Source organism: Seriola aureovittata, chromosome 13 (genome assembly GCF_021018895.1).
Source record: "Seriola aureovittata isolate HTS-2021-v1 ecotype China chromosome 13, ASM2101889v1, whole genome shotgun sequence".
Lineage (NCBI taxonomy): Eukaryota > Metazoa > Chordata > Actinopteri > Carangiformes > Carangidae > Seriola > Seriola aureovittata.
The window spans coordinates 13,703,024-13,719,028 of record NC_079376.1 but is presented as its reverse complement, the minus strand read 5'-3'; the positions used below and the strand labels follow the sequence as shown (position 1 = coordinate 13,719,028).

Below are 16,005 nucleotides of genomic sequence, written 5' to 3'. Positions count from 1 at the left end.
TGATTAGTTTTTATATGTGCTACTCTTAAGGAGATTATGATTTCCTTTACTGTACTGTACCTTCTCATGATCCCAGTTCACTTTGACTCAAGTTTAATTTTCAGTAAAGCTTGACAACAATCAATATGCTATCCATTTAATGGGTTTTATTAATAAATCGGATGAGTGTACACATAATTACAGTATTTGTAAATTTCAAAAAGTTAAGTGCCTCAGTTCATCAATTTTTGGCACAATGCCCCTTCTGTTCTACAGTAACAATGCCAAACAAGACATGTCCTACACATACAGTGAGTAAGAAGCAGTTCTTACCACAAAATATATAATACTTAGTTAATTTTGCAAAATTTTCATTAAAACCCATTGTTATTTGTTACTGCATTCATAACCAAAGCATTCCCATAAGGTTACACACAACTTCAGCAATTATACATCCATCTGGATTGAACACAGACTGTAGCTCTTCAAGCTGTTATTGCAATTTTGTCACTGCTGAACTTCACTGACTTACCCATAAATAATAATGAGACAACCTTTTTTGTCATCCACAATATCCTTATCAGCCTCTTACAGACTCCATGGATTCTAGTAGAAAGGTTATTAGTCCAGCAGTGGTCACACTCTTTCAGCACTCTTGAAAGACAACCTGGTCAGGAAAATAGAGCGAGATCCTCCTCGTACGTTGCTAGGTGACAACCCAGCAGGGCAGGTGGCAGTTAAGTCTGGAGCTCAGTGAAACCATGAGGAGTGCTATGGGGTGCCGGAGACGCAGCACCAACGCCATCTCCTGCAGGGGCAACCACACTGCAGTCAGAGCTCACCTCTGAGGAGAGAAGGATAAGGATAGCATGGATGTATAAAACACTCTTATGCTGGTAATCCAAAAATAATGTGCAGCTTTGAGTCATTACATAAAGTGGTCTTCCCTCACTTATTTTGCTTTTAAAATGATAGATCAGAAGAGCTTTTGTGCAATACCCGGGCCACTGATGCCTCTTATCAGTCAGGGGGACGTAAACCACTCCCATCAGTGCTTTCTTGAGGAAGGTCCCGTCACTCTGACGATCATACTGCTCTAACACCTGACTGCCACCATCGGGGCCCACCGGGAGAACCAGCCGCCCACCTGGCTTCAGCTGCTCCAAGAGCTTTAACAAAGAGAGGGAAGCACAGAGAACTCTATGATGATGGTACAGTTCAAGAGGCGAATTCAGTCAGTTCAGGTGGAGACACAAGAAAAATATTTTACAGTTCACTTTACTATAGCAGGGTCTTTAATCTTAACACATGTGCATGTTTTGTCTTATTCTCTTCTATTCTTTTCTATCCTACTTTTATAAGAGTAAAAGCCATATGTATCCTTACAGCCTTAGGAACAGTAGCTGCAGCTGCACCAACATGAATTGCATCGTATGGCGCTCCTTCTGGGAAGCCCAGTCTTCCATCTCCCACTGAGGACAGATGTAAGAACGACTCTTATAGTGCTGTGTAGCTGTGCAGTGTGAACATCTAAATTTCAGATGGTATGACCTTGTCATTGTATGACTCACCTACAAGTCTGATCCGTCCAGAGGAGAGCAGTTCTGGGTCGTCAGCTTGCACGTTTTTTATTGACATTTGAACCAGTTCATCGATGTGTTCAATACCAACCACTCTACCACTGGGTCCTGTCTACACACAATAAAAAAAATGCAGCTGTTGCGCTCATTCATATATTTTGTATCAATTCATGTGAGGAAATACCAATTCAGCTTATTTGGCAAGATGCCAAGTTTATGTAGAACTTACCATTCTTGCAAAGCAGGCAGTGAGGTATCCACTTCCTGAACCCACATCCAGTGCTGATGCCCCTTCTTTTAGTTTGTCACTTAACAGCTCCAAAGCATGAGCATGCTGTCAAACCAGGCCCATAAGAAAAATGTCAATGAATGTGGATGTACAGTATATAAGTGAATTATTTAGCCCTGCCCACTGTATAAAACATATGAAGTCCTCTGAGAGTTTGTTACTCACCATGTGTGGTGCACTGATGGTCGCCCTGTAGCCTGTGATAAAAAACAGCGCACATCTGTGCTCATGAAATGGCTATTACTTTCAGGCACAAATGTATTAACTCAAACACCTGTTACCATATTGATTAGCATGTGTCTTTGCATGTTTTTTTAAGAGTGACTGGAAGGAATACCTATAGACTGAGGAGAGTCTGCATAGGGATAGTCTGTAGAGTAGATCCCTCTGTCAGTAGCCAGCATGGCATCAAATACTCTGTCGTTGCGGATCACTCCATGATCTAAAGGAGAAAAGAAAGGGAAATGACACTGAACTGAACTAGCAAATGTGGCAAATGTGAAATTCTGTTATGCTAAAGAGCGTAATTCTTTCTATTTGTGTTTCCCTTTTTTTTTTAACCTGAACCAAAACCACCTCTACCACCCCTAACCATAAAGACTTTGGGATATCAAAGCTGATAAATTCAGTCCATTACCCCTCAGCCTGCTGATGAGCTCGGGATGTGTTTTGCCACTGGACATCCACGCCATTGTCCGAGACAGCAGCACACCCATAGGGAAAGCCACTATTGCCAGGCGCAACGCTGGTCGCATCTCCTACCCTGGGAATCCCTGCAGTGACATGATGATCATGTGTCTTTTATTTAAGATCACATAACTGCAACATAACATTTATAGTCTGACTGCCTCCTCCGTGTGGCAATGACAGACACAGTTGTGGTCATTTTTTCATTTGTAACAGGTCTGTCAACAATTCCCAGCAGCCTGTGAATCAGATTATTCACATGTTAAACTGAACAGTTAGCCAGCGAGCGTCGTACTTTACAGCTGTGATAACAAGTTCACGTTACATGTTAAACAGATAATATTGCATAACGGCTGCAAATGCTAATCAAGGTTCTTCAAATAGTTAACACTCACGAATAAAATAATTCAACAGAGGTCAGGGAACTTGTTTACCTTCGCCACCGCTCCTTCCTGCTGAGACAAACTTCCTAGCTCACTCCTGAGTGACCCGCAGCCTCGACCAATAAGACGGGGACTTTCTAAGACAAAGCCAGACAGAGCCAATCACATCTCAAAGCAGTTAGATAGGCGGTCACAGTGTCCAATCATATGTCCCCTAAATAAGGAAGTGGGCTGTCGCTCCTTAAAGCTTGTGGATCATGGACGCAGTTAGCTAGCGAGGCTAATCTTTAATCTTTAACTTAATTCATCAGAAGAAATAACAGTTTACCTGCCGATTTTCACCAAGGTAAGATGTTGAGAAGACACTTTGTATTTCATTATAGTGTCAGCGTTTGAAGAACATTTGAAATGCCTAAATAGTCTATAAATTAGGTTACACACCAGTTTAGCTCAAGTATATTGGTGTAAATTAAGCTCAGTATTTGATTTTTCTTTGCTTTGTGAAATGTGCATTGTTTCAATTTCTGTCTTTTATCTAAATGTCCTAAGAAAGTGTCTGTCGTAATGCTTCTGAAAGAGAAAGGCACAGGCTAAAGCTAAGTGATTTTATAACTGATGTTTACATCTGTGGCTGCACCAGAATGACCGACGACTTCGAGAGTCAGGAGGTCCGGTCCAGCGGGGAGCTGTGGTCCGAGATCTGCTCCAGTCTGCCGGAAGTGCAAGCTGAAGCAGCTCCAGAAAACAACCCCGAGTTTAAAGACTCATTCCAGCCAGCAGCTCAAGTAGGAGTGCAGATCAATGGACAATCAAATGGGACAAATGTTTCCAAGTGGGAACCCATGGAGGATTCTGAGATCTACATTGCCAGTTTAGGTATTTTCTTGCTTCTCGCTGTCCCATTCATGACTTTCCAATTTTGCTCACCTTCCATCCACCTGATCATGCCACCCAACATACATCATTCTCATTCAACATGTGTGGGAGATAGTAGAGATGAGAGGGCTTCAAAATACTTAAATAGCAGCACAACTCGTAAAACATATACCATGTTTTTGTTATGAGCTATTGTCCCCTTCCAAAGGGTGGTATTAGAAGTTGTTTCCGGGTTACCCCACATGTAGTCTGTCATTTTTTCATGTGACTTACTGATTTTTTAAAGATCATCATGAATACAAATGAGTAAAACAACATTACAACAATATTTTCATAACAGTTTTAGCAAAATAAAACATCTGCGCTCACTATGTTTTATATATAAGTAATGTCACCTTAATTTCAAGTGAAGTGAGCCACTTGTGCTTTTAAATGTTGTGGAAAAACCTGCAAGAAAAACCTAACTGAGCACAAATACAAAACTTACACTTTCATAACAACCTTTTCAAAAATAGTTTAATAAAATATCAGTCAGAAATAGTTTCCCTTGAGCCTCCATTCAAAAAATGTTAATTATAACTTTGATGTAAGACGTAAAACACAGTATGTTTTGCCTATATTTTCCTGCAGAGAACCGTCTGAAGAAGTTAAAGGGCCAGTCCAGTGATGTGACCTCCAGGGACATGTTGCGCTCGTTGTCTCAAGCTAAGAAAGAATGCTGGGATAGATTCCTACACGACGCCCAGACCTCAGAGCTTTTCCAAGGAGGGGACATGGATGAGAGGTAGGACATGGATTTGATGCAAAGGGTTATCCAGGTGGAGTATATATATATATATATACACACACACATCACTATTTAGTTTTCCAAAAACTGCCCCATTAAATCCAAAGAAAAGACGGTATCCTACACAGTGAGCGCTTACTATATGACAAATCAATGTCACTAAATACTGTTGTAGACGACAGATTTACATATAATACAGGCCTCCCAGGTAGTAGAGACTTTTAGATAGACCTCTTCTCTTCTTAACGTCCTTGACTTTTTGTGCACCTCCCTACCCAGTGCCCTCGAACACTTCAAGAGGTGGTTGATTCCTGAGAAGGTGGCCATCAGCGCAGAGGAGCTGGAATATCTCCTGAGGCCGTCTCAGAATAAGGATGCAGCAGGACCAAACCAAACACAAAACGGAGAGGACACAGAGGGAGAGAGAGACAACACTGAGGAAGATGAAACTCACAGCCCAGAGAAATGAGTGTGTTAAAATAGTAACACTAACAGAAGACCTAATTTGGAGTGTATTCAATGAGGTGGACTTGTTAGCCACTGCGTTCATTTCGAGCTGTGTTATGTCATACTGCTGTTTTTGGCCAAAGCTTTTGTTATTAGCGGTCAAAGAAGCAATTACAGCCCTTCATCGTTCTCCGTATCCCCAGCAACTGAGTGTTAAGTACTTATTCAGTCACACATGTTTTGTCTTTGCTCTTCATCCCTTCAACCACATCACACCATTAAAAATATATATATAAAAAAGAGTTTGAAATTACACTTGTTTGTCCTCTCGCAGCAAAATTATAGTGTGTAGTCTGTGTAGTGACTAGACTAACTCTATCTGTGACATGAATAGCTCGCTACCCGACACTCACACGCAAAAGTTAATGAAGGACCACGTGCAGTATCATCTTGTAATTTAGACTCGTAAGACGTAAGCAATGCATTATTTTCCAGAACCATTATTTTTCTGTCTAAAAATTGTGATATCTGAAGTAGGAATACTCTGTGATTTATTCCTATATTGTAACATATTGTGTATCATCTTTATTTTTGCCATGTTGATTTTACATAAGTTTTACCCACGTTGAAATAAAAACAAGGAGAATTGATTCTTTTGATTTGTCTGCTCATTAACAAGCTGAGGTGCAGCTGAAATGCAAGTAAAATGTAGAATATTCTGTGACACTGAATTGTGTGTGTGTGTGTGTGTGTGTGTGTGTGTGTGTGAGCGCGCTTGCAGTGTGTTTGCATGCATGCTGTTTTACTTGTATCTTTTGTGCGGACCAATTTAAGATTCAGACTTTGGGATTGAGGACATATTGGCAAAGTGTGGACTGTTTTAGACTTAAGGTTAGAAGTATGTTTACTTCCGTGTACGGTACAGTTGGGGATAGAGATATAGTTGTTTTGGGCTGGGGAGTGCATTATATGAATGAGGGCCCTCATATGTTTAAGTACAAACATGAGTAAGTGCATGAAAGAGAACAAGAGAAAGGGTAGGAAGTGTAGGTTTTGTGTATCTTTCTGACTATAGTATCTTTAGGTGGCAGCAAAGAACCAGATTTTAAAGTCAAAGTCAATTGTGAGCGGTCCTTTGAAGGAAATCTGTGAGAAAGAAGGAAACATTTAATATTTAATATTTAATGTCATAAACACTTGGTTGAAAATATTGGTAGTATGAAAATGGGAATGACAGTGGGAATTTCCCGTCCCTCACTGAAATCTCACATGGTGTGTAGAGTTTCCCTTCACTGATATAAAAAGGATGCTCAAAACATTAATCACACTTCTCAGTTCAACAGCTCCCCAAACTAAAACCTCCAAAATGAACACAAAGCTGAATCCACACCTCTCTGATACAGTCTCAACAAAAAGAAGGTAACCTAAAACATCATAACCTTAGTGAAGGTAAAATTAATTGCAGAGTCGTTGCATAAGACAGCAATAGTTTTAGCTGGATGTAACTTATAAATTGAGTGTAATTCTGAATTTAATCAATTCAGCATGGGGAAACTTTCTCACATAGTGTTCATTTGAATAACAGCAGCCATGGCTTCATTTCTGTGAATCAATTTCAATGGGGTCCTTGACATGAAAACCTCAGGGGACGCCCTGATTAGCTCACTGTCTGTCTTCTTCTAGGCCCCAGAAGCTACTGAATGCAGTAAAACTACAACAGTGTTTGTCATTTCCCTTTCAAGTGGAGAACATATTCTGCCAGTTATCTTGACATAATAAAGTGGACTCCTTTTAACATATTCCAGAGAATCCTCATTACAGTTCCCGCCTCAGTAAGAATAGTTAGTGACTTGCCAACACTCGAGGTGTCACAGAGTCCTGCCTTGTGGTAACAGGTTGGATTGGGATGACAGAAAGTGTGACGCCCCGAATGGCAGGAAATTAAAAATTGATTGGCACCCATCCTTGATTAAAATGTAATTTCCTTCTCTGGAAGGTGTTAATAAAAATATGCGCCTGTGATGTCCCCTGATACAAACAGTCAGATCAACCATTTAACACTGAATGTCATCGCTGGGAAAAAAAGAAAAAATATTTAACCTTAAATTATAATAGAATATCATAGTGTCAACACAAACCGACCTCTTAGAAGTCATTTTCATCTTCCTTTTTTTTTTTTATATTAATAGAGTTTCCAAAAGCTTAAAGTGTATATTTATCATTTAATGAGAAGACTTGGACTGATTCCTTTGCAAGGAAATTACAATAATGAATTCTGGAAACACATTGGATCATTAAGGGATACAGTCACAGCTGCTACATCAGTGTAGCTTAAGGCTGCAGCAAGCAGACTCCTGGAGAACAGAAATGGATGATGATACTCCTCCACCACCAAAAAAACTCATCCCAGTGAAGTCCCTAGGACATAAACTCAATCCCAGCAGCAGCTACAGCCCATTCGACCCGTCCAAGCTGTTTTTCACTGAAGTAGCAGTTAAAACTTAGTGTATCCTCATCTTCTACACTGCACTCCTGAAACTGGGAGACAGCTGCAAATACTGAAGACAGAAAACAAATCAAATCTCCTGCGATTCTTACCACTTTGATGGCCCATCACAGGTGATATCCATGAACTTTCACTTTCGGAAAATAACAGAAAGTGACAAAAAATGAAATACTATCAATAAGCATCTTTTCCACCTGGGCCTCCTGCTTCATCATATCAAAGACAGTTGCAAAACCCATTTCCACCCAGGACAAAGTGCTAAGGCCCAGACAAGATATGAGCAGTAACATGAAAGGAAAAACCAACCAAATGGGGCTTTGAGCTTTTTGTGTCGGGACACAGTAGCAGCGATGACACATCTGACTTTAATGTGTTAAGGCTTTTCCTTCAGGGGTTCGACTGGCTCATAACTCAACAACTTCCCTAGTAAAGCCTGCCATGACCTTTGGGGCCACTTGTGTTTGTCAAATGGATGTGTCCATGTCACACGAAGTGGAACAGACACATTGCTGACACACTGCTGCCTGCTCCACTTCATGTGGCATATTCCAGTGGCACTGTGGCTGTCGTATGCTCCACAACAAACACATGGGAGGTGTGGATTTAACACATCAGCGTCCACCATGAGGTGGTACCACTCATTTTTCACTTTGTGTATATTGCAATCACAGACATCTACATCTGTCACGAGAGACTCGCTAAAGAGAGAGGAAATAACAGCCCACGACCCTCCTGGCTTTCTTGGAGGCGCTCGCAGCTCTCACGATTCTGTCCCCATCAGTGTCCAGATCGATCCGAGGAAAAAAGCATCCACTGGAAGGAAAGGCTGTGTGCTCGGCAGGCAGACCAGGCAGGTCCTGCAGACCTCGTCACAGTAATTCAATATGTGTGATGTCTGCATTATCTTGAACGGAAACTGTTTTGACGTGTGGCAAGAATAAAAATCACACCCAGAAATGAATACGGACAAAAAAAAAGTGAGACAAAAATAGTTCTGTTTTTCTCTGTAGAGACTCTATTGTAAAGAATACAAATGTGAAGCCTGCTCTTCTGATATCAATTGCTTGCCTGTATCTTACAGTGCTGAATTTACACACATTTTTAAATATTAATAAATCTAAGGCATCAGTACAAGGAAAAAAAAAAAAAAGACCCCAAATGTTGAAACTGATGTGAAATGCAACAGTTTATCGCATGGCAGGAAAACCTGAACTATGATAAAACAATGATAAATATTTCCCATGTCCACCGGTTCATGGACATCTCCATTACCTTCACGATCAGCCCTCTGTTCCCTTCAAGTAGTCCTGTGCTAATGAATTTATTTCCTGGATCGCCCTTTGCCCCTCACTTGATGAATCACACAGTCACACTGGTTTTGGGCAGCTCTGGCACTAAGACTCACAATCATTAAATTAGGTTTAGCTTTATGAATATGTAAGATGTGTACTTCCGGAGAAAGATCGTGGTTTGTCCCTTAATTGCTCAATTTTTGTTCTACTCTCTCCTGTTGGTTTCTGGGGTGTGTTTGTTAAAAAAAAGGGGCCACGGTGTGAAAAACCACACAGCAGGAAGTGTGCCATTCAGCATTCAAAATAATGCAGAGAAGATGAGGACACAGGCTGTTCAAGATTTGTTTTTTTTCTCCTTATTCTGATCATCTGTTGAGATGTCTTTTTCGAGATACAATTGGGATAACAAGTGACCGTGTAGGAGAAATAATATCATAAAATGCCTCAGAGTCACTATAAATTGACTACATAAAACCTGAGACACATTATAAGTCCCAACAGGAAAATTATAGTGATTCCATGGCAGATAAAAAGTACCATAAAACAGGGCGAGGTCATTATAAATTCACTATTTATTACCAGGGAGCCACCATAGTTCCCAAGAGGAATATCATTGGAGATTAAAATGATTGTTCATTGTTGGTCATAATTGAGTGAGACTGAGTTGACAGACAAGCCATGTGACTCACTCTCATGAACACGCACTGTATGCTGTATGATGAGAGAGACAGAATGAGCACACCTCTTTATTCTGGATCAGACGGGCTGCAGTGAAGAGGAGAGGCTGACAGAGGACACACTCTACTGTCCGTCTGACAAGTTCCCAAAATCTGACTGACATCTGACGTCTCCAAGAGGTACTTTTTCTTTTAATTTGTACTTTCTGAAATTTCATACACCGGCAATTGACAGTTTTGCATGAGATTCTTTAGATGCATGAGATGTTTATTTTTAAGTTTAAGATTGGGGGATTTATCAATATCATTTTTTTTTATGTCTTTATGTCTTAGGAGCTAGATCATAGTTGTGTGAATCACTTATAAGGTCACGTCAATAAGGTAATGAGCTGATTCACCATGTGAAGAGAATCCCTTTATTCTGATCTTTACTGTAGATGATTTAACCAATCTTCCTTGGAAAATTCATATAATTTAGTATGAAAACTGTGGTCAGCAGGTCTTGCTCAGCCTAAGTGGGTAATTAATAAGCACTTACTCTTTACAGTAGGCCAGTGACAGTTTTTCATTTACAGTTAACAGTGTAATGAAGCAGCTTCCACATATCATTTTGCACTATTTGGAGTTTGACAAAATCTGTCCTACATACTGATTGTTTTCCTTTTGTTGTTTATTTTTGTTAGTTTCGTAGATACGGTGTGATTTATTATTTTTTTTATGAATGATACTGACAAAATGAGCATGCTTTCTATCGTCCTCATATTATCTTGCAAATTTAAGAAGAGAAGCCATTGCGTGCTCTCACGGCTCTCTTCATTGCTGTTTTGTTTGTTAATGAACCTAATCTCCTAACCCACAGCCCTGAGAAATACATATTTTCTAAGCCTCAGTTCAAAATGTGGAATTGACGTCAGTGTAGATTACCTGCAGATGTATTAGCAGATGTTCAGGATGACAATCTTCAAGTATCAGTTTGACTATAAAGAACTGAGAGAGGAAAAAAAGCACCAAAGTGAAGCTCATGTGGATTGGATGAATGACTGCTGGCTGGTTACAAAAAAAAACAAAGCAAAAGTGTGTCAATGATGAGATGGAAAGGATCTGGAGAGGTAGAGAAAAATAAGAGGTAAGAAGTGTCGAGTGAAGAGGAGAAGAGGAGAAGATGTTGTAAAGGTGAGCCAGATGAAAGTAAATGGATGTATTATTGTTGAGGCAGACTTGCAGCACAAGCCCTGCTCCAGCTTTTTAATGACATTGATTGACTGAGAGTTTTGAAGACAGTTACTAATTAGTCTGTCCAAATGGGAGTCATCTCTTCAGTCTCTATATCTTATCATCATGTCAAAACCACTTTGGGCTCAATCAAAAATGTTCAATAAATATGTGTTGGCAATTAGGATGGTAAATCAGGTATGTTGCATGCAAAACATGCAGCAGGTTATTTGATGTGATCTCATAATAAATTGTTTTTCATTCTGGCTTCCGCAGCTATGGACTGGGAGAAGTCACTGAACCCATCCAGGGTGAACTCTTCTACTCCAGCTCTTCCTTCTTCATCCCCAGCCATGTCTGACTCTTCATCCTCCTTTTCCTCCTCTTGCTGCAACTCTTCTCGCCCCTTCTTCTTGACCTCCCCGTTCTCAGCTTCTTCCTTTTCTGGCCTGGACCTCCTATTTAACCTCAAGCTCCTCTTCATCCCTCTCTACTCTGCTGTGGTCCTGATCGCCTGCTCTGGGAACGTCCTACTGCTCTTTCTCATCTGGCACAACAAGAAAAGACACAACACCACAAACTTCCTCATTAGCAACCTGGCGCTTGTCGACCTGGTCATGTCCATCTTCTGTGTCCCTTTGACGGCATCCTACGCTTTTGACAAGCGTGGTTGGGTATTTGGACCCCTCATGTGTCATTTTGTCACTGTAATGCAGTCTGCAGCTGTCTACGCAGCGGTCCTGTCCCTCATGGCCATTGCAGTCGATCGTTACGTTGTTGTGGCTTATCCCATTCGCAAGAGAGCTGGTTGCCAGTTTTGCTGGGCTCTGGTGGTCCTAATCTGGCTGTCTTCTCTGGCTTTATCCGCACCTACAGCGCTGCACACTGTCTACCTGGACCTGCGGGCTGCAGGCCTGCAGATGGCCGTGTGTGAGGAGTTCTGGAATGGCCAGGAGCGAGGTCGCCTCATCTACTCCTGTTTCATTCTCTTCTTCTCCTACTTTGTCCCTCTGGCTGCTGTCTCCATTTCCTACTGTGCTATATCCTATCAGTTGAAGCAGAGGACCACATCTGGTTTGACCGCATGTCCAGAGCTGAGATCTGCGAGGGCCACCTGGAGCAGACGGAGGAGAAAGACTTTCTGCCTGCTGCTGGTGTCCGTCCTCTGTTTTGCCTTTTCATGGCTCCCCTTACAGGTACAGGTGTGAAATGGGAGATTTATAGTTTGAGGGATACATAGGGGATAGTTAGACATACAGTATGCCAACTCAATTTCTTGCCAAGAGTGAGTCTAAAAGATTGATACCACTCTTGGCTGCTACATCCAGGGGCAAGTTAGCTTAGCTTAGCATAAACACTTCAAACAGGGGGAAAAAGCTAGCCTGGCTGTGTCCAAAGGAAACAAAATCCATCTACCGGCACCTCTGAAGCTCACAAATGAACATGTTATATCTTCGGTTGTTCTTGATTGCACAGTGACTTGTAATGTAAATGATGTTGCCAGGCAACCAGTGGAGACTCCAAGAACCCTCATAAAACCACTCCACGTCTGTTATACACTTCCCTTTTTGCATATATTAAGCCAACAGGATATAATGTGTGTTTTAGAAATGCTGTTAGATGGATTGTGCTTCCTTTCGACAGAACGAGGCTAGCTCTTTCCATTCCCAGTCTTCCTAAGCTCTGCTAATCAGCTGCTCAGTTCGTTCTTAAATGCTTATTAAAAGGCAGCGAAAGCCACAGAAAAAAATCATACTCTGATAATTCTGTCGCAAATAGTTGCTTGCTAATCTATTTAACGTATAAACACTGTTTGTATAGGCCTAGTTTAGTAGTGAATGAAATGTAATCAACAGCTTGAACCAGCAACAGGCTAAACATAGTGCTGAAATGAAGACAGAATAATGCTGTGGGAGAATGAACAGTGATTTTTTTATTTACTAATGTACATACTGAAGTAATTTTGAATGGGGATGCAAACAACAAGCTACATAGTCAGTGACTACAAATGTTTGAACCAAACTGAACTGAACCAAACATTTGGGATTCCTAATTTACACATCAAGAGAATAATAGTACTTCCAAAAAAGTCAAACTATTGCTTCAAAATAACAAATTCCTAAAGGAATTAATTCTTGAATTGATTATCAAATGAAGTACCTTGAATGAATACCTCAGATAACATAGTTTACCTTTGCAGGTGGTGAATCTGATCCGTGACCTTGACACAGACTTCTCCATCTTGGGGAAGAATTACATTAATGTCATCCAGGTGTCGAGTCACCTGTTTGCCATGAGCTCTGCTTGCTACAACCCTTTTATTTACGCCTCATTACATGACAAGTTCCTGTCCTACCTGTGTCGCCACATCCTGTCCCGGAGAAGAGGAAAAGGAAAGGACCAGGGTCGAGTGTCAAGCATCCTGACAATGTCTCATAGAATGCCACGTCTTCACAACTCCACCATTGTGGCAGATTTTCCAGGTGCTGCTGCAAATAACATGGTTCTTCAAGACAATTACGCTTAAGTTGTTGTTACAGATGAACAGACACAAGAATTTTACCCAACGGTGAATGTTAATCTCTGCATCAGAAATCATCTTCAGATTTAATATGAATCTTGTCAGCCTTCATACTGATAAATGCAGTGAAAAGAGAATCCATTTAAAGTACAGTGAAATTCAAACAGCTCACACAGTGGAGTTGGCTTTCATGAAACAAAAATTACACACTGTCTCGATCATTGAATTTATACAGATGTAAAAACATCAGCCTGTTTTGATTTAAAGGATTTATTTGTGTAATGACTTTTTTACTTTTCATGTATGGATGTTTATGTACTGAAAGTCCATGTAGCACTGAAAAATATGATAACGTGAGTTTAAAAATATACTTCAGACAGTGATTTTGCTCTTATCCTTGCAGATAAAACACAATGAAATTTAGTTTTTCCATCCGATTCTTGTACGTATTCATAATCTTGTACATGTGAAATTTTCCACATCAAATTTAAGACATTTATGTATATAAAATGTGCTCTATGAAAGTTTAATATGTTTATTTGTCATTCTTGTACACTTTGATTAATTGTATGTGTGTATTACAAGTGTAATATTAGATCTATTTTCCTGAAATAGATACTCAATAAAAGGGTTTATTGAAAACATCTTTCACTCTCAATTTAATCACCATGGTTGAATAATAAAATAGGAACATGAAGAGTTTCTATGATAATGGGTGAATAATGTGTTTCTGTCATTCATTTTGGCCTTGAGCTACAGAACGTTTTTATCACTTTCTGCTGCAGCTGTGACATTTGATGAACAGAACGCAATATGCAAAATCTGAAGCATTGTTTAAATGTCAACTTTTAGATGGTGATTGAATAAAAAGGCATAATCTGTGCTGTTCATTAGGATATATAAAAAATATTAGAATGAATAATTTTTGACCCTATTACACCACCACCCGCCAAGATAAAACAACATTACTAGTTAAGATTTAAAATCTGCTCATAGCGATAGCTACATTTTTCAAATTGTGCTTACTTAATGTATGCAGATGTTTCACATGCATTACTGCAAGATAATGCACTTCTGTATTCTGTCTTCTTGCACTTGTCACAAAACAATTCACAATATATAAAACTCCCATATTTACGTTTTGATATCCATAGGAAGATATATTTGTGGTTTCAAGTAGGTTTCTCTCTGGAGCCACAGGTAGTGGATCGTAGCCGACTATAGTAGCTTGGTAAAACTCACCAGTCATGCAAATGGCGATGGTCAGTCGGTGCTGAAATAAGATGAACAAACAGACTTTCCTCAGCTGCTAGACCCTGCGGGCAGACCAGTACAGTGCCAGTGGACATCGACACCAGCCAGGGGAGTGTGTGTGGCCACAGAATCCAAGACCATTGGAAACATCAGTGAGGTGGGTGATCGGACAGCTAGGACAGCAAGAGTGGAATATGGCAAGTGGATTAGTAGGAGAAGGAGAAGGGACAGTCTACCCTTCTGTAGCTGTCAGACAGTTTAAAATGTTGGATTGGGACTACAGACAAGAGACCAGCTGTGACGTTAAGTTAAATAATAATTACCATTAATAAGAGTCCTTAATAGAGATTGAATAAGAATATGGCAGAAACCAAATCCTGCAAGGTCGGATGGTAGGTCCAGGTGGGCCATGCAGGTGCATGGCTGAGGGTGGTGACATCACAAAATTAATGAAGTCCCAACGGCTTGTTTAAAGGCACAGTTTCTGAATACAGGCTGTGTGCATTTCTTCGTGCATCAAGCACTTTGATTCTTTCACAGTATTTATACAGCATCTAGACCTGTTTTATCATCAAAAAAGACATTGGTATCTCATTTTCTATAATATAGGTCCTTTAAATATTGTCCATACAGCACCACTTGTGTCACTGATACTAACAGCTCAGAGCGTCTTGACTGAAAGTCAACAATATTATTGCCAATGAAAGCTAAAGATTATTCAAAAGAAGTCTTATTTTGTTAGAACATTTTTTAAATATAATCATGATGATGAGACTTTGATACTCCATGGAAAAGGAACAACTGAAAACTATTCTATCTTTTGACATGCCAATAATAGTCCCTAATGAGCAATTAGATCAAATATACAGCCTGATATCTGAGGGAAACTCAAATCAAACACAGTCCTTTTTTGTGTGCTATGATGTCTCTTAAGTTAAGAAGCTCAGTGGTGTCTTTTTCAATATATTTTTTTTTAAAAGAAGAAGCTACCTAATGCATCCCATTGTACATTTTCTAAATGGCTCTTTTTCCTGATCTCATTCTATCTCACAAAAAAGAGCATCTGACTGGATGTTGGTGGAAAGGCTGCTTTTCATTCAGTATCCCAGATTTCCTTTTTATCCTTTCAGACCACGTTACAGGATATAAAGTATATGTTTTAGCAGCTGATGGTTGGGAGATGATTGTCAAGCACAAGCACTGTAAGTAAGGATGAGCTGCAGTCTGATATATGAGTTTACAGCAGAAAATAATATAATAACACCACTCGTTGAATATCATATCAGGGAAACACAACTGTTGTCACCTCTGATAATGGGTGCATGAAATTATCCAAATGCAATACATTAAAGGCAGATCACATTTCTACTTATGCATCCTGCCATTCTCATGTTGCGAACATCCTTTATGAAAATGCAAATGTGAGCAGACTTAACAAAGTCTTCACATGCAAATGTCAGTGGTCTTCTTTATGTGGTGACCACCGATAGTTGTGCTGTGTGTATAAAGTCAGGA

At 40.1% G+C, this 16,005-nt stretch overlaps 3 protein-coding genes across 5 annotated transcripts; 2 read left to right on the top strand and 1 right to left on the bottom strand.

Annotated features, from left to right (window-relative positions):
* Nucleotides 1-131: 131 nt before the first annotated feature.
* pcmtl (l-isoaspartyl protein carboxyl methyltransferase, like) lies at nt 132-3,043 on the bottom strand. Of its 3 annotated transcripts, none has more exons than XM_056393463.1 (9): nt 2,970-3,043; nt 2,486-2,621; nt 2,186-2,290; nt 2,014-2,045; nt 1,789-1,893; nt 1,551-1,671; nt 1,366-1,451; nt 979-1,148; nt 132-823 (listed from the first exon to the last, which is right to left on the bottom strand). In XM_056393463.1, exons 2-9 carry the CDS (start codon nt 2,601-2,603, stop codon nt 811-813), a joined length of 750 nt encoding a protein of 249 aa, XP_056249438.1. In that variant the 5' UTR covers nt 2,604-2,621; nt 2,970-3,043; the 3' UTR covers nt 132-810. The 3 variants fall into 3 exon arrangements, with proteins under 3 accessions (XP_056249438.1, XP_056249436.1, XP_056249437.1); XM_056393461.1 differs by having other exon boundaries at nt 132-787; XM_056393462.1 differs by having other exon boundaries at nt 132-787; nt 2,931-2,970.
* A 101-nt stretch (nt 3,044-3,144) lies between these two features.
* Nucleotides 3,145-5,678, top strand: ccdc32 (coiled-coil domain containing 32). The gene is made up of 4 exons (XM_056393494.1): nt 3,145-3,264; nt 3,559-3,794; nt 4,425-4,578; nt 4,861-5,678. Exons 2-4 carry the CDS (start codon nt 3,560-3,562, stop codon nt 5,048-5,050), a joined length of 579 nt encoding a protein of 192 aa, XP_056249469.1. The 5' UTR covers nt 3,145-3,264; nt 3,559; the 3' UTR covers nt 5,051-5,678.
* Nucleotides 5,679-10,624: 4,946 nt separating this feature from the next.
* prlh2r (prolactin releasing hormone 2 receptor) lies at nt 10,625-13,687 on the top strand. Its single transcript, XM_056393984.1, has 2 exons — nt 10,625-11,911; nt 12,916-13,687. Exons 1-2 carry the CDS (start codon nt 10,994-10,996, stop codon nt 13,240-13,242), a joined length of 1,245 nt encoding a protein of 414 aa, XP_056249959.1. The 5' UTR covers nt 10,625-10,993; the 3' UTR covers nt 13,243-13,687.
* The last annotated feature ends 2,318 nt before the right edge of the window (nt 13,688-16,005 follow it).